The 21,416-nt window shown below is 41.6% G+C and overlaps 1 protein-coding gene across 5 annotated transcripts; it reads left to right on the plus strand.

Annotated features, from left to right (window-relative positions):
• Positions 1-497: 497 nt before the first annotated feature.
• Positions 498-20,800, plus strand: dot1l (DOT1-like histone H3K79 methyltransferase). 5 transcript variants are annotated; one of them, XR_003785609.3, is made up of 29 exons: positions 498-880; positions 5,285-5,328; positions 5,449-5,523; positions 5,699-5,762; positions 6,199-6,427; positions 6,732-6,826; positions 7,306-7,368; positions 7,480-7,535; positions 7,860-7,939; positions 8,199-8,267; positions 8,357-8,463; positions 8,711-8,752; positions 8,888-8,983; positions 9,120-9,345; positions 9,744-9,857; positions 9,971-10,062; positions 10,207-10,308; positions 10,640-10,777; positions 10,989-11,114; positions 11,301-11,734; positions 11,863-11,959; positions 12,071-12,220; positions 12,503-12,545; positions 12,663-13,285; positions 13,463-13,668; positions 13,941-14,014; positions 14,104-14,787; positions 15,456-16,233; positions 16,726-20,800. XR_003785609.3 is itself a non-coding variant. In XM_029147180.3 (29 exons), the coding sequence occupies exons 1-29, from the start codon at positions 800-802 to the stop codon at positions 16,097-16,099; spliced, it is 4,761 nt and encodes a 1,586-aa protein (XP_029003013.1). In that variant the 5' UTR covers positions 498-799; the 3' UTR covers positions 16,100-20,800. The 5 variants fall into 5 exon arrangements, 4 of the variants coding, with proteins under 4 accessions (XP_029003013.1, XP_029003011.1, XP_029003012.1 ...); XM_029147180.3 differs by having other exon boundaries at positions 12,663-12,878; positions 12,972-13,285; positions 15,456-20,800; XM_029147178.3 differs by having other exon boundaries at positions 15,456-20,800.
• The last annotated feature ends 616 nt before the right edge of the window (positions 20,801-21,416 follow it).

The following is a 21,416-nucleotide window of genomic DNA, read 5'->3' on the forward strand; positions in this document are numbered from 1 at the left end:
AGCAGATGTGATCTGTGTTGTTACTGAACAAATCTCGTATTACAGAGCTATAATGTGTGTACTTATCTTAAACCTGGAACTTTTGACTTTAAATGTAATTTTTAAACAATAAAAAACACAGGAAGCTATTAATAAACCAACATTTTGATACAGTCAGATCATGTAATAGTCCGATATGAAATTAGACAATCTAAGTTAGAAAATAACTAAGAAACTATTTTAATAATGTTTTATGAATGGTGAAAAAAATAATACGGCGTAGATGTATTTAATTTTATTGTATTGTACTTTTTTTGTGTAGTTTTTTTTAGTTAACTTATTTCAATCAAAGGTCTTTCATTCAAAAGGAAATAAACCAGTCCGCCATAAAAATGTCTGTAACGCTGTGCTGAAGGTGACGGGACAAGCTCTGACTCGTGCGCAGTGTTGCTGGCCCACGCGCACCATCACGGTCTCCTGGTGACGTCTGTGTCCCCTCTCCTACCAGAGGCCCCCTCCTGCCATATTTATTCATGCCGGCAAGATGGCGGCTATACGGACGAGGTGTTATTGCCAGTGGACATAAAAGGCATTTTATTCAAGAAATACAACCGATTCAGAAACATTTATTTACTTGACCGTATTGTGTGTGTGTTTATCACGCAACCGGCGTCGACGTTATTTATATTTTACCCCTTTCTACGTTTTTTTTCTTACAAAAATGTTCACGTTGTAGCTCGCTCGCTAAGCGACCAGCTGGCTAACAGAGAGCAGTTACTAGCTAGCTATCTATCACAGCCAAGCCGCCGTGAAGTGTAGAATGGGAGAAAAGCTGGAGCTCAAGCTCAAATCTCCGGTTGGAGCAGAAGCTGCTGGTTATCCGTGGCCATTACCAGTATATGTAAGTGTTAAAGTTTAAACTATTTGCTTATACATTTAGATTTGTCTCTGTTTTTGTCTTTGTTAAGTAGCTGTAAGCTAACATTGGCTAGCTGTAGAAGCCATGGCACGTCCGGGGAATCAGGTCACACTGGTCGAGATGGTTACAGAAAACACACACACACCGCTTTCTGGATTGTTTTCACCTATGCTCCCACAAACTATTTCCCGGAGGACAGAACAATATAGATTACTGAGCATCTGAGCACAGTAACATTAGTAGGTAGACCCAAGCAGGAATTAAGACACTCAGTGTTTTTACATTTATGTAAAACATTTCAACCATCTTTCTCGTTAAGCATTTTGTCGGTCTGTGTGTAACGTAGTTCCTTTCTCAAGAATATCTCTCCGGACCCTCCTGTTAAAACGCATAGTGAACGCACTAACTTGTTCATAAATAGGTTATACCGGTTTTCATTGCTCATATCCATCATCTGATACCAGTAAACCGCACGGGACACTTAGCGATGAACAGACACGTGCACCGTGTGTGTGTGCGCGCGCGCCCCGAAAGGTGTGTTGCTCGATGCATTCCTCGAGGGCTTTCTGAGTTAGAGTTTTTACGGCAGCCTAATGACGGCGAACAGCTGATTATGTTTGGTAATTTGAACTGTGCGCATCCGCTGCGTCTCGGTTCGTGATCTATCACTGTTCAAGGCAGTAATAGTGGTCCCTGTCAATAAGTAGACCCATTTTCTTTTAGTTGCATTTCATCTGCATGCTGACAGCATGTAAGTGTCTGATTGCAGTTGACTCATTGAGAAGAAACGGAAGGGGAAGCGGTTGCAACTTCTGTGGTGTTTTAGTCAGTTTAAAGCGAGTTTGTCATTTATAGTAATTGCGGTAAAGCAGGCACTTCTGACTGAAAGAAGCTATATTTCTCAGAAAATCGAAGTGGTTTCTCCATGTACGTGTCTCTCCACCCAGACTGTAAGTCTGGCAACCCATATGAGCTGAACATGTTTCAAGTCACATAGACAGGGTTAGTAGTTGATGTAATCAGACACTCCTTTACTTTAGCTGTCCCTCCCTTTACACCAGGCCAGCGTCTGATAACTCTCACAGCTTGTCCCTGGTGCATTTAGAGCCTTGCCCACTTCCTTATGGTGCGTATGGGTAAACACAAGAACAAGAATGTCAGACTTTCAGCATACTTTTGACCTGCATGGTAGCTATTTATACTGGGACAAACTGGTGTGCATTGAATTAGAACCAGCTGATATTCGTGCATGTGGAGTTCTGCAATATGGTGCCTATTCATGTAGTGGTCTCCTCCTGTTTTCAAAGGGGAACAGACTTCCTCCCTCATCTCTCTTCCTCTCATGTCCATATGCTCAGCTCAATGGAGAGCAAGTAGAACAGCCAGATCCTTTTCAGCAATGCTATATTAATGCAATTTAAAGCATATGCCAGTATCTGTGCTGAGTTGTTTTTCCAGTCACGTTTAATGATCAGATTCTACCCTTGCTGAACTGCATGCTGGTAGCAACAGATCCCACTGCATGTAGGTTCATTCTTCACTCCCACAGAGCATTGCTGTAGGATTGTTTATCTCACCCACCGAGCATGAATACACTGTTGTCTGTGTTTTGGTTCAGCCAAGATGGCTGTTGTATATCTTGTAGTATTTCTGATAGAACCAAGACTCCAAAAACAGTATTTTTTTCATTTTGTTTTTAGTTCTCTCTGTCTCTGACTAAATTCCCACATTTCTGCATATATAAGTGCTTCCATATGAAGAGCTCTGCTGTTGTGGTGCAGCTTTTTGTCCATCTGGTTCTGGGTGTGAGCACTAACAATAACTACGTTGCACTTAAGACAGTCTGGTGCTTCAATGCTGGTGGAAATATTTGGTTTGTAGCTCGTTTCTTCATGTTACCCATATTTTCTAGACTGCAACTGTGGTAAAATCAGTGGTAACTGCACATGACTTTTAGGGATTTCATTGCTGTCACAGCAAAACAAAGAACTGCCATCATGTTTGCTTTTTTGCTATTTAGGTTGTGGACGTGCATTTAATATGCAACTGTAGCCAGACAGTCATCCTTTGTAGCTTATCTGAGTTGTACAGAGACTGTGTCATCAACATTTAAACTGCTGTGCTTTCGGTTATAAGTTATGACAATTGTGCACACCAGAGCAGGTTCTCAGGAGATGATTTGAATATACTGCTCACTAGAATACCTTGTATAATAAAAATAGAAGGTAAACCAACAGCATTATGCTGTTCTAAATACTAATACTCTATCAGTTAGATTTTATCAAGAGGATGAAGTTGTGTGAATAGTACATGTGTGTAAGTAGCACGCTCGCCTTAGTCATTTGTTCTGTGCCACTGAGGTATACGTAGTGGAGCAGCGTGGCGTAAAACCCCATGATGTGTCACCCTGATGTAAGGAGCAACTTACTGAATAAGCGATGTAGAGAGGAGGAGTCATACATACGTCAATTATACCCACAGTGGCGAAGGGGGGTGCGCCTGTTCTTTTTGTCTGACTCTCGCTTTCAGTCAGTGTTTATTTTTAGCTGCTGTCTTTCATTGCAGTGTGCCTCCTTTGTGTGAGTAGGTGACCCCCCCCCCCCCCCCCCCCCCCCCCCACTTCACATTTCTTTCCTTACACTCGCACATCATTTTTATACACGCACACCTGTAAAACACCATATGTAACGCCTACTCTGTTTTAATTTGAACGTGTAGCTCAGTCTTCATATCAGCAGCAACATTCGTAGCTGGTTTAATGGCAAAGTCATAACTGCCACAGAAATCGTAGATTTCCTGTGTTACAAGCCTATTTAAGTGTGTGTGCAAACTGCGCATGCATGTTTGAGTTTTGGCGGAAGTTTGACTAGTAGTGGCGGGCAGCATTGAGCGGGAAGCTAGGAGTTCCAGACTGTGAGCTACGTTTTCTGTGCCAGTTCTCCCACAGCTGACAAATGCTGGGCTTCTTGTCCTTGCCCTCCCCATACACGCCAAAGTTTGTTGTTTCTTGCTTTCACTTTGTTCCCTTTCACCATCTTTTCATTTCACCCTGCCTTCTCCCCTTCCTTTCATTCCTGCATTTCATCAGAGGCTCTCCTTGGCAGTGTGCTGGAGCAGGAGACAGAAAGTGGGTCAGTGGGTCAGATCAGGCAACGGGCTCAGGCTGGCTCCTCTCTGGGTGTAACTTGAGTCCCATTACTCCCACAGAGCTGTGCAACACACTGCCACACTGTTAGCTATAGATTCCTTGCACATTTGCAGTTAATATGATCTGTTGTCTATAGATTCCTTGCACATTTGCAGTTAATATGATCTCATCTCAATAATTATTGTTCTAGAATAGTTTTAAGGGCATTTTACCCTTTAATTTTGTTTTAGGTGAACTTTGTTAATAGGTTTCTATTATGGCCTTTAGCTGCTGATGTGCAAGGGATAGTTGTACCTTTTTAGATGGACACACATTATTTTGCCAACAAGCATTGTAAGACAATTCACGACTATGAGTATAAGACAATGTTTATAGCTTTGTTTAGATATATATTTTCTGAGGCGTTTTAACATTTTAGGACAGACATGAGAATTCTCTATTGCTAGTCTGCGTGCACATAACAGGTTTTTGGTAGCTCTCATCCAGATAATTAAAAACAGAGTAATAAACAATAACAAACAATAAGTAGATCAACAAATACAAAAACAGCATAATTTTTTGCTGGAGCCTGAGTCTCCACCACTGGTCTTTACCAGCTTCTTTCCACATCCTTATTGCTCTAGACTTTTTTTTCTTTTCAGATTCCAACACATTATGGACATGTATTTTATTTGTTTGTAAAATGTACTCATAGCTAAGTAACAAATTTCAATTTAAGATGTCTCATAAAAGTAGCTTTTTATCTTTGTCAGTTGTTCAAGCTGAGGTCATTTTATGAGAGCGTGGTATAATGGTTATGGTCACTGCACTGTAGTAACAGAACTGTAACTATCTTATGTCAGTGTGGAATAGTACATACACTTTACATTTAACTGATAACCATTAATCACATATTACACTTTGCAAGAAGAGACATTGTATGGCATGAATGATGGCCGTTTTTACACTAAAATCAAATGAGGAAAATTATCAGAAATTGAATGTATTTAAATGTATATTTTCAGTTTTCTTGGTTTGTTGTCTGGTCTACATAGATCTTTTCTGTTTTTAGGAAATCTACACATACTTTTTCTTTAGGGTAGTTTAGTTTAGTTTAGTAGGTAAATAATAACCCTCTAAAACAAATGATCAGCTCTTCAATCATGAAGGCTGTATTCACACCTACTGTCATAGAGATTTTGGAAAGTGATTGCATATTTTACATTGAGAAGTATTGAATATTTTTTCCCCTCATTCAGGATAAACACCATGATGCTGCTCATGAAATCATTGAGACCATTCGGTGAATAACATTTTCCTATTTTTGAATAAACACACACGTACACGCCTACTGCCACACAGACAGTAAGTGACTTTATTTGGAGTATGATGTTGTGACTCTTTACCTGTTTACCATCTGTAGGTGGGTTTGTGAGGAGATCCCTGACCTCAAACTGGCAATGGAAAACTATGTACTCATTGACTATGACACCAAAAGGTGAGCGAAAGCTTATGTGTTTTTATCCATGACAATGAAAACGAAACAGGGGTCTTCGATTAGTGACGACCCTTTAATCCAATCTAAATGATTTAACAGTGTTTTTCTACCTAATCTATCAAGTTCACTTTGTCAGATATGATGATATTGATTTTGTTTCTCGTTATTGTCACAGCTTTGAGAGTATGCAGAGACTTTGTGACAAATACAACAGGGCGATTGACAGCATTCACCAGCTGGTAAGTCCGTATGTGTGACTGTTTTCCAATGCTGTTTAGGTGAATGGTTAAGAAACATGGAAATCAGGGGTCTTACAGTGTTCTATTGGATGATTGCCAAACACAATGTACAGAGTACTGCAACTACATACAGCTGTAAATAATGGTTTTGTTATTGGCTCTGCAGCATATTTAGTATTTGTATTCATGTACAGCTTATTTTTGTATTTACATTGTGTTCATAATACAACAGCATTGCTGATATATTGTGTGTTGGTTTGTTCCTGCTCTCTGTGTTTCTCTGTAATTTCTTACCTAATTATTCTGTTTGTGCATGTGGCAAGCTTTTGGAGGTTTTGGTGGTGAACGGGTCTGACATTCCAGCCGGCCCATTGTGCCTCACTTAGATTAGTTTTGTTATATATGTATAATTATGAGTTGAAATCCTATTTTTCAGTGGAAAGGGACCACCCAGCCCATGAAGCTGAACAAACGTCCCTCTAATGGGCTGCTGAGACACATCCTGCAGCAGGTGTACAACCACTCAGTGACTGACCCAGAGAAGCTGAACAACTATGAGCCCTTCTCACCTGAAGTGTACGGAGAGACCTCGTTTGACCTGGTGGCTCAGATCATTGACGAGATGGAAATGATGGAAGAGGACACCTTTGTCGACCTCGGCAGCGGTTAGTCCACTATTAATTTGGGATGTCCTTGATTCAGATGCTAAATCAAGCACAACGTCCATATGCTATTTCTACCATCTCTCATCCTTTATTTCTGTTAGTAGGTTAATATAACTGTAATAGTATAAAAGGAAATAATAACATCGCTTAATAAAAATAATTAAAAGAAAATTTGAGTTTGGGCTAAAATAAACAATGACATAAAATTAGCTCATAATTTGTTCGACAGCATGGATTTCCTTATCTGTCGGGTATCGCATGGGAACTACAAATGAATGTGTTAACCCTTCTATCTCCATTGCAGGAGTTGGGCAGGTAGTGCTGCAGGTTGCAGCTGCAACCAATTGTAAACACTACTATGGTGTAGAGAAAGCAGACATTCCAGCTACCTATGCAGAGGTAACTATGCACTAATATCACAGGACTGGGTGCGGGTTCCAGGAAGCAAAATAAAATTAAACTTAGACTATGTTCAGAGAGACTCGCATTGTCAACAAAATCCCTATTTTCTGAGTCTCTCTAGGAAAAACTCTGTGTTGGCACAGTACAAATGTCACCTCAGACTGCTCTGGCTATGGTAGAAAGCCTTTCTGTCGTGTCTGAGCTATCATTAAAGGATTTTCACTTCAGCATGTCATCTTCACTGAGTCCCTGTAAACACATGCCCAAATCACTGAGGAATAAGTGTATCTATAAATAGCACCTTGGCGCAATAGCACATGCAGCTATTCTTACTCTGAGTGTGTCCTTGCACAACGTTTAGTTAGCCTCAACAGCTGTAAATCAGAAGCCTCATCAAGCCTCCTTTATGGAACCACCCCTGATTGTTTGCATTAATTTCGTGTGTTTGAATATAAATTTGTTTTGTTTTTTTTTAGACCATGGATAAAGAGTTTAAAAAGTGGATGAAATGGTATGGGAAGAAACATGGGGAGTACACAGTAAGTTCCATCTTAGTATGGCATTTACTCTGTAAGTCGATCCATTGTGTGCATTTCAGGCAGTTGTGTAAGGTTTCATACCATACTAAACCTACCTTTTTTATTTGTCAGCTGGAGAGGGGTGATTTTCTATCAGAGGAATGGAGGGAAAGAATTGCCAATACAAGGTAGGAAACTAACGTGGTTACAGGGTCAACAGTTACTTATTTATTAAGACCATTTAAAAGCTTAGTTCATACACAGTGATTGGTAAATGTGATGCACTTGAATACATCAAATAATAAACATTATACAGTTTTTAATGTCAGTGATACTGCAAACAAAAATGGTTGAGCTGAAATATTAGGTTCATGTTTGTGGTAATCTGAACTGTAACTAATAGGCCTTCGCCATCATGATCATTCTGAGGAGGAATATCACGTAACAATTTTGGTACAAGACAGAACTCTAAACTTACTAATATATTTTTTTTCTCATTTTCCATCTTCCAGTATTATTTTTGTGAACAACTTTGCCTTTGGTCCAGAGGTAGATCACCAGCTGAAGGAGCGCTTTGCTAACATGAAGGAAGGTTAGTATTTTTCACCTAATTGTTTCAACCTTGGTAATCACCCTTCATTTTGAAAGTCTTTGCTTACTTGTCATCTCAGTTCTTATGTTAAATTGTTTAGGTTGTGTAGAAAATATTGGACCTATATTAAAATTGTGATTGTTTAATACTCTACATGACGAAGTGACTAGTATATGGTTGTTTTCTTTAGCTCTGTAGTATATATCCACTGACTTATCAAGTCTTACTAAGTTGTTTCATTTTATTTTCTGTATTGCAGGTGGGAAGATTGTGTCCTCGAAACCCTTTGCACCTTTAAATTTTAGAATAAACAGTCGAAACTTGAGTGGTGAGTGCCAGTCTTAGTGCAGAAGCAGATTCCCTAATGTAAACTTGGATTTATATCTAATGTGCATATGTTTTCACTCTGTCCTGCAGATATTGGCACAATAATGCGTGTAGTGGAGCTTTCTCCACTGAGAGGCTCTGTTTCTTGGACTGGAAAACCAGTTTCCTACTACCTGCATACCATAGACCGCACTATAGTAAGCACTGAAAGTTATCAGATGTCAGGACTGCTGTAATCAACAATGCTGTGACTAGAAAACAGAGAAATTAAACACTTAATGACAGCTGAATTCCTCACTGAAAAGTCTTGACAAAGCTTACATACTATGTTGATAACACTGCTCTACCAAATGTTGTAACATCTTAAACCTTTCACAATGTAGAAGTAATGTGTAAGTTCCAGAATAGATTGCACTTCATTATGCACGTTTCTTTGTTTTTTAGCTTGAAAACTATTTTGCAAGTCTCAAAAATCCTAAACTCAGGGTAAGTCATGTGTTTATAAACACATATGAGACATTTTCATTATACTTGTTTTCATTTATACATATTTATTAATACTTGTTATACATTATAAGTGTTCTGTATTAAAGAATAAAGTGTTTGTTTTTTTTCTACAAGGAGGAACAGGAGGCAGCTAGGCGACGTCAGCAGAAGGATACTAAGGACAATAAAAGCAATAGCACCACTCCCACAAAAACTAAAGAACTAAACAAGGTAGGACCTCAGAAGAACTGCTCTACTGTCTTTACAATCCCCCCCAGTCAACTTAACAAAGCAAACCTGCCCAGTGTAATAATATATAGACACATATATATCTGTGTGTGTGTGTCTTTGTCCATGTGCATAATAGCAGCAGGACTCCTGTGGGGAAGAGGAGCGTCCTAGCTTGGTGACAGTGGTCAAGCCCCCTGCCAAACCCAGAAGAACTCGACTCTTGTCCAAAGGTCGCAAGTTAAACAACAAGAAGCGTGGTCGACCTAAGAAAGCTACCCCAGCTGCAGAAAAGAAGAACAAGAAGAATCAAAGCGCATTGGATTTGCTTCACGCCAAGACCCTTTCTGCAGCACCTCCTCAGGGTCAGAGCGCGCACACACAGAGCATGCTATATGTTTTATTCATTGATGAATTAGCTTCTTCATATTTAAACTATGTAAAAAAATAGATTACTATACCCAGTTTCACCTGCCATGACCTACCTTTGTGTTGGTTGGTGTTTGGAGCCCATGTAGCTACTTTGACTAATACTAGTACTATTTTGTAGTACTGCTGCTAGGGTTCTTCTACTGGGGGTGTTAGTGTTATAAATAATATTAAGTACAAGGCTAACATTCTCATCAATAAAACGCTTGATAAACGGCTGAACGAAGATATTCAAGTGGACCTAGTAAATCCTGAAATGCTTCCCTAGTGTAATGTGAACAGTGTAAAATTTATAAAAGTCCTTGACTGTAACATAAGCTTGTTGTGCTTTCAGATGCATATCGGCCACCTCAGAGCCCCTTTTATCAGCTACCTCCCAAGGTCCAGCACTATCCTTCTAGTCAGCTGCTGCTGAGCCCGACTCCACCTGGCCTGCAACAACTGCTAGGTGAGCTGTTTTTCATCATACAAGGCTACGTACTATAATATACTATAATAATGTAGCTTTCTAGTGTTATATTAATATAATACTAGTTAATACTAGTTAAACATATCCTACAGATAACATCAAAGTTCAGTACCTCCAGTTCATGGCCTACATGAAGACTCCACAGTACCGCTCCAACCTGCAGCAGCTTTTAGAACAGGAGAAGGTAATTAGCAGGGTCATATCTCTTTTGCTATTATGACAATTTTCTATTCATGTGTTTTAGCACATTTTATCTCTTTATGATTGTTCTCTCTTGTTCTGGTGCAGCTTGTTTTATCTGTATTCTTGTTTTCATCTGTGTCTGCAGCAAAAGCACAGAGATCTGTCAGGGCAGGCAGAGCAGCTTCATTCTGTCTGTCAATCTCACAAGGACAAGATCAAAGGTCTCTTTCAGACCAAACTAGATGAGGTAGGAACTGCTACTTAATTGCCTCTTTATCGCAGATATAAAGATTAGATCAGCAGCATTTCTATCAATGTTTTTAGATTAACTTACAAAAATGCATGAACGTGTTTTCTTTTAATTTCATTTCCCTTCCCAGCATTAGGTATAGTCAGAAAAAGATTCATATCATCCTTAATAAAACAAATTTGTCTTTCTATGCCTAAGTAATATCAAATTATAGTGACCACACCTTAAAAACAATCTAAATCCTTGCATCAGTGTGACAATTTTAGCCACTTGAGGTCAGCAAAGACAGCACTTTCACTGTTACCTTGGTGTGTTGTGTGGTGCTCAGCTTGGAGTGAAAGCCCTTACTGTGGAGGACCTGCTGCAGGCCCAGAAGGAGATATCAGCTCACAACCGTCGGCTTAAAGACCAGACTAAGCAGCTTGAGCGAGATATGGCCTTGCTGAGAGACCACAGCCTGCTACTGGTGGGGACTCAGAACCTGTTACTGAAGTTTCTGCCTACACTTGCACCAATTACAGTGGTTATTTTTGTGTTGCTCTGTTTGTGGTTGGGTACCTATCAAAACCAACCAAATACGTACCTGTAGTAGATGGTAATAATAAGTCCAGTTAAACCTGGGGTGTTTTGCTTATTAGGAGCAAACGAAAAAGTAGTAAATATTTGTTGTTTTTCAGCTGAAATCTCGATGCGAGGAGCTGAAGCTGGATTGGGGCTCTTTGTGTCTGGAAAGTCTGTTAAAGGAGAAGCAGGCACTGCGCCGACAAATCTCTGAGAAACAGAAGCACTGCTTGGAGCTACAGGTACACAGTTCCTGGGTTCATTTGCCAGATCCACCTTTAAATGCGTGAATCTTTTTTCATGCTCCTCTGTTTCTGTTCTTCGCTTCATTGGCCCATTTAAGAAATTGAAGTAATTGCTGTAACAAACAAATTGCTGTCTTATACCTGTTATCCTAAGTAATAGCTCCCCCTCGTGCCTATTTGTAGATCAGCATTGTGGAACTTGAGAAAAGTCAAAGGCAACAGGAGCTTCTTCAGCTGAAATCCTACAGTCCCCGTGACAGTTCCCCATACAGGAAGAGTCTAGAGTCACGATGCTCCACAGACATGGACTCTGCTAAGCTTGGCCTGTCGACAGCTATAGCCCTCAATGGCGTCAGCCCAGAGCTTTCAATCAATGGCACCAGCTCACCGTGCTTTGACAGGGCCAACACCAAGGGGGAGCTTCGCTACCTGCCCATCTCTCCAGACCATGAGCTCACATCTGCCAACTCCGATGCTCGACAGAGGCAGCAAAGCTCGTCTCATGCTCTTCCTGACTACACACGCTTCTCCCCTGCCAAGATTGCTTTGCGAAGGCACCTCAACCAGGATCCAACTGCCTCTGCTCACTTGAGAGGCCCAGGGCTGACTACACACAGGTTGGCAGGCAATAAGCTTTTATTTTAATATATAATTGTAATTTATATTTAATAAAGAGCTTTCAGTTGTTAAGTTTCAGTTGTTAAGAAGACTTGGATTTACCTGTTTCTGCAAACAATACTTTTAGGGAATTGTGTGGTGTCAACTCTCCGCTTGGGGTAAAACAGAACTGCCCCTCTCCAAATGCATCTGATGCCCAGAATCCGTCTAAAGTATCCGAGAGGGTAAAAGTTCATCTTTCTTAGCTGATTCTGTTGCCTTTTGATCTCTCTATAAGCACATGGTAATCTACCGTGCTTTCTATTGAGAGTAAATGTCTCTTTTCTCTGTAACAGGGTGGTAAGGAGAGGAGCCCGTCTGTTCAGGGGGACAACAGCATTACAAGCCTTCCAATTAGCATCCCTCTGAGCACTGTCCACCCAAGCAAACTACCAGTTAGCATCCCATTAGCCAGTGTGGTTCTGCCTAGTCGCGCTGAAAGATTGGTGAGTACACACACACACACACACACACACACACACACACACACACACACACACACACACACACACACACACACACACACACACACACATACATATGCTGAATATTACTGGACAATTACCTTTTGTGCCCTGCTGAATATAGCACTCATAAAAACTGTGATATGGATAGACAAGATAGTTTAGTAGATAGTTTAATAGTTTTTTTTTTAGCCTGAATTAATGAAAATATTTTGCATTTAATAGGTCTCATTGTGGTATCTGCCTTGTTGTTTTTAATTTCAGAGAAGTACACCCAGTCCTGTCTCTCAGACAGGACAGACCAATGGTAATTACTACTCATTTAATATCACAAAATAAATTATAATCTTTCTCTACACTACATTATTGCACTATTTATTACATAGGTTTTATCCTGTTTATTCTATGTTTGGTCTTTCCTTAGGATATTCAAGCTCAGGGCTAATGAATGGAAATCTCCACTCTGAGGACCATAATGGGATGACTTCATCACCTTCGCCACACAACAACACTCCTCTGACAGGACCAATGGGCCGAGGAGCTTCCATTCAGAGTCCAACACTCAGCACTGGAGGGGTGCTCCAGTATGCTGATGGACCCCCGAGGATTCTTCCAGAAGTTGGACAAGAGCGGCAGGGAGGTGAATCTGATGCAGAGCCACAAGACAGCGAACTGCGGAGGAGGATATTCTTCTCTTCTTCTTCCTCTTCATCCTCGTCTTCCTCTTCATCAGGCAGTGGAGGCAGTGCGGCTGGAGTAACACGCCTCCACCATCATACTGGCAACTTAGTGAAGCAGGGATACCATGGTGTCCATGGAAACCACCACCAGTCCCCGGGCACGCCGAACACTCACACACCTACACATACATCATCATCAAATTCCTCTCATGGCCTTGGCTCTCAGGAGGGCCGCAAGCGGGGGAGAAGAAAACGCAGTTCTGCAGCAGGGGCTGTCACGGCCAGCGGATCCCCAAAGAGGAGGTCATTCCTCGGACTTGGCTCCAGCAACCACTCCTCAGGATCACCACTCAACATTAACTCTATGGTGAGTCACCAAAGGCATATTAAATCAGGCCAAGCTGCTTGAAATAAACTGATTTATAAAGTTCAAGTTTATAATAGATCATGATTCCAGTATTGGACTATCTTGATGTGTGAAGTGTGAGACCATATTGTGTTTTTGTTTTTTTTTGGCTGGGTTTAACTAGTGTTTGTCCGACAGGTCAACAACATCAACCAGCCTTTGGAGATTTCTGCCATCTCCTCCCCAGAACAGTCGAGTCGCAGCCCCTGTGGGCCTGACTTGGACCAACCGCCCATTTTGAAGAGGGAGTGCCCATTGGAGCTCAATGGGACGGGTCGTTACTCCTCTGCCCCCAGCTCTGATGATGACGACTCGGGATACCCAGCTGACAGTTCAAGTTCAAGGTAATAATGTTAGTTGATTGTAAGGACAAGAATGAATATAATGTACCTGTTCAGACACTCAGACATGTTGCAGCTTGTATTTGCTGGTAATACTTACAGCTTCAGTTTTTTAAAAATCTTTTTTCTGAGTCTAACAATGTTAATCACAGCATGTGTTTGGTCTTATCTACATGCTTGACAGCATTGTGGCATCTTCCACCATGAAGCAATTCATTTCTTGTACACATTTTATTACATATTTCTGTAAAACTATTATTTTATATTTTCTTTAGAATTGAACGAAAAATAGCCACCATATCACTGGAAAGCAGAGATGGACCCGGTAGACTTGGTGACACTGAAAGAGGTAAGAAAAATATAAAAAGATAGTTAAATTAGGTGCTTCATCTTACATTTCTTTCTAATGACTTAAATCTGTTCCTGTTCATCATCTAGGCAGAAAATCATGCAGCAGCAGTGGTAACAGCACAGGTAGTGAAGCCTCCTCTTCATCATCTTTGTCTTCTACCAGCAAATGGAAATCTACCTTTTCACCTATTTCTGACCCCAAGCAACCCAACTGCGACTTAAGACAGGGGGGGTCTCCATTTGGTATGGGTGGCTCCAGCAGGGGTACTGACTCAGATTCTGATCACAAACAGCAGCAAGTGAGGAAAGGCAGTGATGGGGAGTCATCTAACTACATGACCCCCAACCCTTTTCTTAGCCAAGACACAGGGACCCATGGTGGAGGCAGCAGTGGTGGTGGGGGGCAGGGAGGCAGTGGTTCCGACCAACGCCAGGCCCTCCAGAAGCAAAAGGCCCCTTGTGACTGGGAACTGAAGAGGAGCTGTGGCCTAACGAGTCAGAACCTCTTCATTTCCGCTGCTGCCAGCAGCGGAGGGGGGATTCTGAGTGGGAAGGTGGGCGGCAGTCCGGTAGCGGTTTCCTCAACAACGGGATCATCTGTAGGACAGTATCTGGGGTCTCAGTTTCCTCTCGGTGGGACCTCAGTCTTGCAGTCCTTGTTCGGGGCTCAGACAGGCAGCTCCACGGTGAGTGGAACCCCTCGGCTCGTGAACGGACACTCTGCCTTGGGGAGCTTTTCCAGTGCTGGGCTGGCAGGGGGAGCAGCTGGAGGTGAGCATCACTGATGACAAACTGATTGTGTAACGTTTTATGACAGTATTGTTGGGCAGTCAGTAGGGTCTTAGTCTGGGGGGCATCTTGAGGGAATGGGCCTGCTACCAGAACCAGGTGAGTGGAGGCTCAGTGCTGCTGTTGTCCTGATTGACAGTTTAGCTCTTTGTTCTGCCTTGCTTTGAAATGGGTTGGCTGCTACAGTGCTGCAGATGGACACACCCTCAGAAAATGTTTATTAATAGTAGACTGATTTTAAAACTTTCTGCTTGCTAATGAGATTTTATCTGACTGTTTGATTTTACATAGATTCATTTGCTCATTGTGTCATTTTCTGTGGGTGTTGGAGTTGAATGTCAAAGTCATTTCACTTGTAAACTAAAGTCAATCCAGAAATCAGTTTTGCTATGATGGAATCGTTTTAACTGTGGCAGTGATAATTGGACACACTGATTTGATTCAGTCTCTTAATAGTCACAGTGAACTGACTCTGTTAGCTTTCTGTGTGCTTTTCTAAAATTTGCTTGGCGCAATGCACAGTGTGGCTCAGTCCTGGCTTCTCTCTTTGTCCCCTACCTTCTTGCTTTTTTGCTATCATCTGCTTTCTCTACCCCTGTCTCCACCTCTCGCCCTCTCCCTTCCTCCATTCTCTGCTATGTGATTTGCAGGTATATTTCACCACGTGGTCCCCTCAGTGTCCTCCCATCAGTTTGGGACGGCGCTGCCCACCTCTGGAGGCCTCAGCTCTCTGCTCAGTCTCTCCTCCTCTTCTTCTACCTCCTCCCAAACCCAGCAGCACTCCACCTCCCAAGCAGTCTCCACACGCCTGGCTTCCGGGACCTCACCTCTCCCACTCTCCCAGCCTCAGCAAAGCCGCACGCAGTCAGTCCTGCATAGTCCGTCTCCTCCCACACTCTCCTTGCCTCCTCCACCACCACTGCACAGTGTGTCATCCTCGTCAGCGCCCATGCACTCAGACGCCCCACCATCATCCTCTCGATCAGACTCGCTCCACTCCTCTCGTCTGTCCCATTCCTCTCTCCACCACCAGAGATCACAGCCATCTCTCTCTCTTTCCATCTCCTCCTCCGCCTCCTCTGCTTCTGTCTCTGCTCCTGCCGCTGTTACTGCCTCCCTCTCTTCTTCCCTGTTGGCGTCCTCCTCGTCTCGTCCATTTGCAGTGCAGTACTCCCCTCGGCTGACGCCTCCACCGCCAGCCAGCAGTTCAGGTGGTGGCGGGAGCATGTGGAGGACTCAGGGCATGCATGGTACCTACACCACCTCCCAGCTCCCCAGTACCCGGCCTAGATAGGATTGGGGGGGGGGTGAGGGGAGCAGGGTGGGGAAGGGCAAAGGGCAAAGGGCAATCAGAGGGTGGAGAGAGGTAGAGCGACTGATAGGCAGTGTTTTTCCTGTGCTCCCACACAGTTGTTCTAATTAAATAAGGTAAGATATTTGTTGGCTTTAAGACTTAAAGTATATCATTCTGGTTAATAAGTTTAAACTGTGAAAGACATATTTCAGAACAAAAAGTATCTGGTGCAGCTTCATTAACTAATAATGTGTATGGATGAGAGAAAACAAAATGTACAAATAATACAATAAACAGCGACAATTAAAGATATAGGAAATGGTTCATGTCATTGCCTTCATCAAATTACACTAAACAAACAAATTTATAAATATATGAATGGATGCCAAAGAAATTTATACATTAACTCTTTGGAAGTTGTGTCTTAGTGGATGAAGATAAAGAATCTACACATTGTCTCAGGCATTTGATCCGTTCGTCAGAGAATGAAGTTTCCTTAATCTGCAATTGTTGCTGTCCATACATTGACTTTTATAGTGACCGGGTTCAAGTTATGTCTAATTGTGTGTTTGCCACGTCAGTTTATTAACACTGCAGTCTCCCCTTTTTTTTCTTTTCCCCTCCAGGTAATTGATGAAACTACCTCAAGAATAAATAAACTATGCAAATGTCCAGGTGTGGACCAAGGCACTCTCCTCACTCACTGGTGCTTCGAAATGTCTGCACTACCCAACCGCCTCCAAGACCGGCTTCTGTACTGGGATCACTGACACATGGAACACATGGACACATACACACGCACACACACTAACCACCACTATGTTCACCTTGAGCAGAATTCCTCTGTACTGGTCATGTTCATGTGTAGAGTGTTTTTGATTATTATGTTCTCTAGATAATTTTACAACTTGCAATCAGTAACTGGCTGCTTTCCAGCACTGAACGAACAGAATTATCACATCTGGTTTAACTTTTAGGTGCTCGCTATGATTGATTGTAATGTCTTTCTTTTCCCCTAACCTATATTATTGTTATCATGTAATAACCGGTTGAAGCACAGAGTCCATCTTTATGAGCCAAGACCCATCCGGTGTCATGTTCCCTTCAAAGTTTTCCTTCATTTTCCTTCATTCAATTGAATGTGAGCACACTTGAACACACAAATAGGCCAGTTCATTGAACTCTGCTCAGACATCATGCAGCTGCATCTCTCTGCATGCATGTTCTCCTAACTCTGTTTTCTCCCTTGAAATGAAATACAGTGTTGCAACATATTTGACTATGTAACAAGATGAGGAACGTAACATTTTGATTTTAATTTAATTTCACACTGGATACTAAGACAAGAGTTCCTAATGTAGCAGAATATGTCCCGTCTGATTAGATGACTTAAACTCTGGTAATGTTGATTATTTCCTGTATTTTTATATTGAAGAAAATGAAATTTATGATTTACCTGAATCAAAGTGGATAAGACATAGAACACTGTTATGGCTTCCTTTTTAATGCTCTTAACACTAATTTTCAAATTTACATAGTTTCTGTGACGTGAACAGATATTTTACATATCATTGAAAGGTATGTTGTTTACTCTGCGAGGAGCCTGTTGTGACAGTAATCAGGCACGTTTCACTTTTCCTCAAAATGAATGAAGAACATAGGCAGCGCAAGGGTGTTTGACTTTCAAACACAGATTCTGTTAAGTCTTGGAAAATATGGTGAATTAGCAACATTTCCAGAGGTACAGTCTGCTTAGCAGAACTGAGTGCACTGCAATTTTTTTAAAATGCCCAATGAAATATATACAATGAGATGGTGCTTTATGTAGATATTGATAGTTTGTAGCTGTATTGTTGTTAAATGAAGATGAATCCAGGTGTGAAAGTATTGAAGAACGTCCTGTATTTACCAAAACATATTCATCAGTCAATTGGGTGAATCACACTACTTTGTGGCCGACAGCGCAGACCTTTAACTCTTAAGCTAAACGTATCCATATTGTCTGCTGTCGTTAAATGCGGGTATAAATCGGTGCTTGTCTCAAAGGTGGAGTTATACTGCATTTGGTTAAAATGACAACACACGTACACACTCATGCATGCAAATCCTCACACACTGGGAAAACATAATTAACCATAACCACAACAAACTACTGGACTCCTTTTCATACCATTTTTTTGCTTTTTTAAATTGTTGTAATTTGGTTTTGTAAACAATGTTTGTACTGTGAATGTGAGTCATTCTTCAACTGTATAGTTGTGTATAATTTAGATTATTATATTTATGCTGTCAGTCTCTCCACATGCCTTGATATTTGTTTTTCTTTTTTTTTTTTATCCTGAAATGTTGATATTGTAGAATGCAATAGTGTGTGTACTTGACTCACAGTCTGAAAACAATGGTGCTATGTTGGACTGTGCCTGATCTTATTTATTCTGTAGTGAAAACATCAAAGCAAATTGAATACTTGGTGCTGTACACAGGGACTCATTTAATAAGCTGTTGTCTGGTTCTTTGAATGCCTAGTGTACAAGCGTAGACACCAACTTTAGATGAAACTACTTTGCAACAGCTGGCTCTGGATCTGAGTACACAGGTTTTAGAGGCCTGTGATTATGTTTCCTCATACATCATTTTCAATGTAGAGCAATGGGCTGCTTGGCTGTCAGTAAAAAACACACACTGTTTTGTACATAGCGTTTTCGTTTCCCTTGTATGTCCCTCCATCATAAACAGAATGCTATATAAAATATGTATCTATATACAGTCTACATAGAAGTACAAATATATAAAAATATATATCTATATATAAGTAAATAGGGTTTTTTGGTGCTGGCATTGTTACCCTTAAATTCAACCTGTTAAACAGGAGGCTTGAAGCCAAGGAAAGTGACGCATTGCCACCACTGGACCTTAGCAGATGGCGCCTAACACCATGGCGGCACCGTGGCACCTTGATCTTTGTGATATATATATACCCACCACAGAACTAGAAACTCAGACGCTGTTCACACAAAAAGGTGCTGTGGCTTGAACACAATATTCTCCAGCACTCAAAATGTTCTCGCATTTAATTCTTTGTCGTATTTGTTCAACCAACACAGACGCTGCAGACATGATGGTGCTTCTGTTTCCAAACATTGGTTATTTCGTGTCCATACACCGCCTTTTTGTCCACCAGTACACACACTGTATATGTGTGACAAACAGGCCCGTACCTTGTATAGTGAGCATACTGTGCGATTGCCAGGCATGCTGATGCCAAACACGGTGGTAGGTGTGTGTTTGCGTCGCGTGGCTGGGAGCGAGAGCAGCCAAGCTTATGTCTCTTCTCTGGTAGTGGTAATACCCTTCAACTCGGTTTGTGTGTATGTGCGTGTGTGTTTTATTTCTTTCTTCCACCTGCCGGTGCATATCTAAGGGAAGGTTACAGTAATAATCAAAGCTTTATAGTCAAACTCTTGTCCTGTGCGCTCCGTAAACATGAGTGTTCATGTGAAAGAACATCAGCTAGACCTTAATTAGACAATAGAGTCCGTTTGTTACCAGCACTGAGAGATCTTTTGTAATTATTGTTGATGCTGTTTTGATTTTCTTATTCTTGGTGTTTGATACAGTTGCAGTTAAATGTTAGGCTTTTAATTGTTGTCAGTTTTTAATACTACTAGTCAGACAGCATGGTGCTCTCCTTCACTTAAAACAAGGAAATTGCAGCTATTGATGCTAAAAGATCCTACTCTTCTCCTGTTGTGCTGCAGGGTTTTACGGTTTCATACTCCTCAACACGAGCTTGCCTGGTGGCTTTCTGGACAGTGTGCGCTGACCTCTGGACGTTTCTCCACAATGGAGGGGCTGTGGTGTATGTGCGAGTAAGAATAGTTTGCGGAAACTGCAAAGGTCACTTTTGTAGCTACCATAGGGGTCGAAGGGACGAGGTGCTGTTATCAAAGTCCTTTGGAGCATGAGCATGATTTGAATTTAAAGCTTCTATGCAGTTCTCCAGCAAGCATCATCCTGGTACATTGTTGATAATCTGTGAGAGCTTTGCACTCGAGGCTGTTTACTCTAAATCCTGCCAAAGGCCTTTACTCAGGAAATTCCCATACTGCTTGAAATGATGTAAATTTTCTTTCTTTAAACTACTGCATGTCACAACCATCTGGCATGATGAATCCCTCTCTTGCCTAACTCAGGACAACCCCTCAGCAAGCCTATTTCGAGGAACCATGAGTCCGCTGCCTTGTCATACCGCCTCAGATTCATTCTCGCTGTCACTTACACCCAGCCTCTGCAGGGAAATCCAGTTTCAATGCTTTGTGAGTCAGCCTGATCTTGACAAGCTGTGAAATGGCCACAAGTTTCAGCATCTTCCTTATTTCACAAATGCCTCTGTCTTGATTGGTGTCTCTGAGAGGGAGGTTCACTGTCCCCTTTGTTTGGGTGGCGATACTGTCAAAAAAGGGCAGACGTGGACTACAGTATGTGTACAGTGATTGCTGGTCGGTGAAGCCAGGGCAGGTTTGAGGTGCAATAACAGCAAACCTACTTTCCAAAAGGCCCTGGGTTTTCGTAGGAAAATTGTTACTGTTCGGTGTTGGTGCTTTTATCCTAAGATGTTATAATGAAACAAATGGAATTCATGTTTTTTTCCTGCATTTTATGGTTATTAATAAAAAAAGCTTTCATATAATATTTGAAATACGTTTGTTGTGTAGTGCCACTTGTCTTCTGTTCACATCACATGCAGTTATAACAACAACATCATGGCCCAGTGGACGCTTGATCACTTTGCTGCTGCACTTTGCGTTATAATTAAATGATCAAAGCTTCTTTATTTAAGTATGACTCTGACCTGCAGCTGATGTTGGTGTGCGTTTCCCAGACCATTGACTTATAAGAGTATGCTACAATTAGAGGATGCTGATAGGCTCCAAACACACCAACATGTCTGCCACATTATGAACATTGTTAAAACCTCAAGAACAGAGCAATGTTCTGTTCAATGAAGCGCTACACTGAATATAGATATGTTTTGAATAAAGATCTGAATGTGAATCCCTGCTTTGATTCCCACTGTGCTGCAATAAGCATCCGGATGCAGTGCCTGCCAACAAACACAATACAAATGGTGTGGAGTGGAGTAGATAACATGTTGCAGCTCTTAGAGACAGAGGGAGAATTCTTGTCATACCGCGCTGAAGACTTCATGCACAAGAATAGACCTTGGCTTTATCTCTTGGGATGCACTGCCAATAACAGCTCAGCCTTGACTGTCTGCAAAACAAAGCTGCAGCTGCGATGGGAGTAAAACTCTAAA

The sequence above is a fragment of the Betta splendens genome, chromosome 4 (genome assembly GCF_900634795.4).
Source record: "Betta splendens chromosome 4, fBetSpl5.4, whole genome shotgun sequence".
NCBI classification, from domain to species: Eukaryota; Metazoa; Chordata; class Actinopteri; order Anabantiformes; family Osphronemidae; genus Betta; species Betta splendens.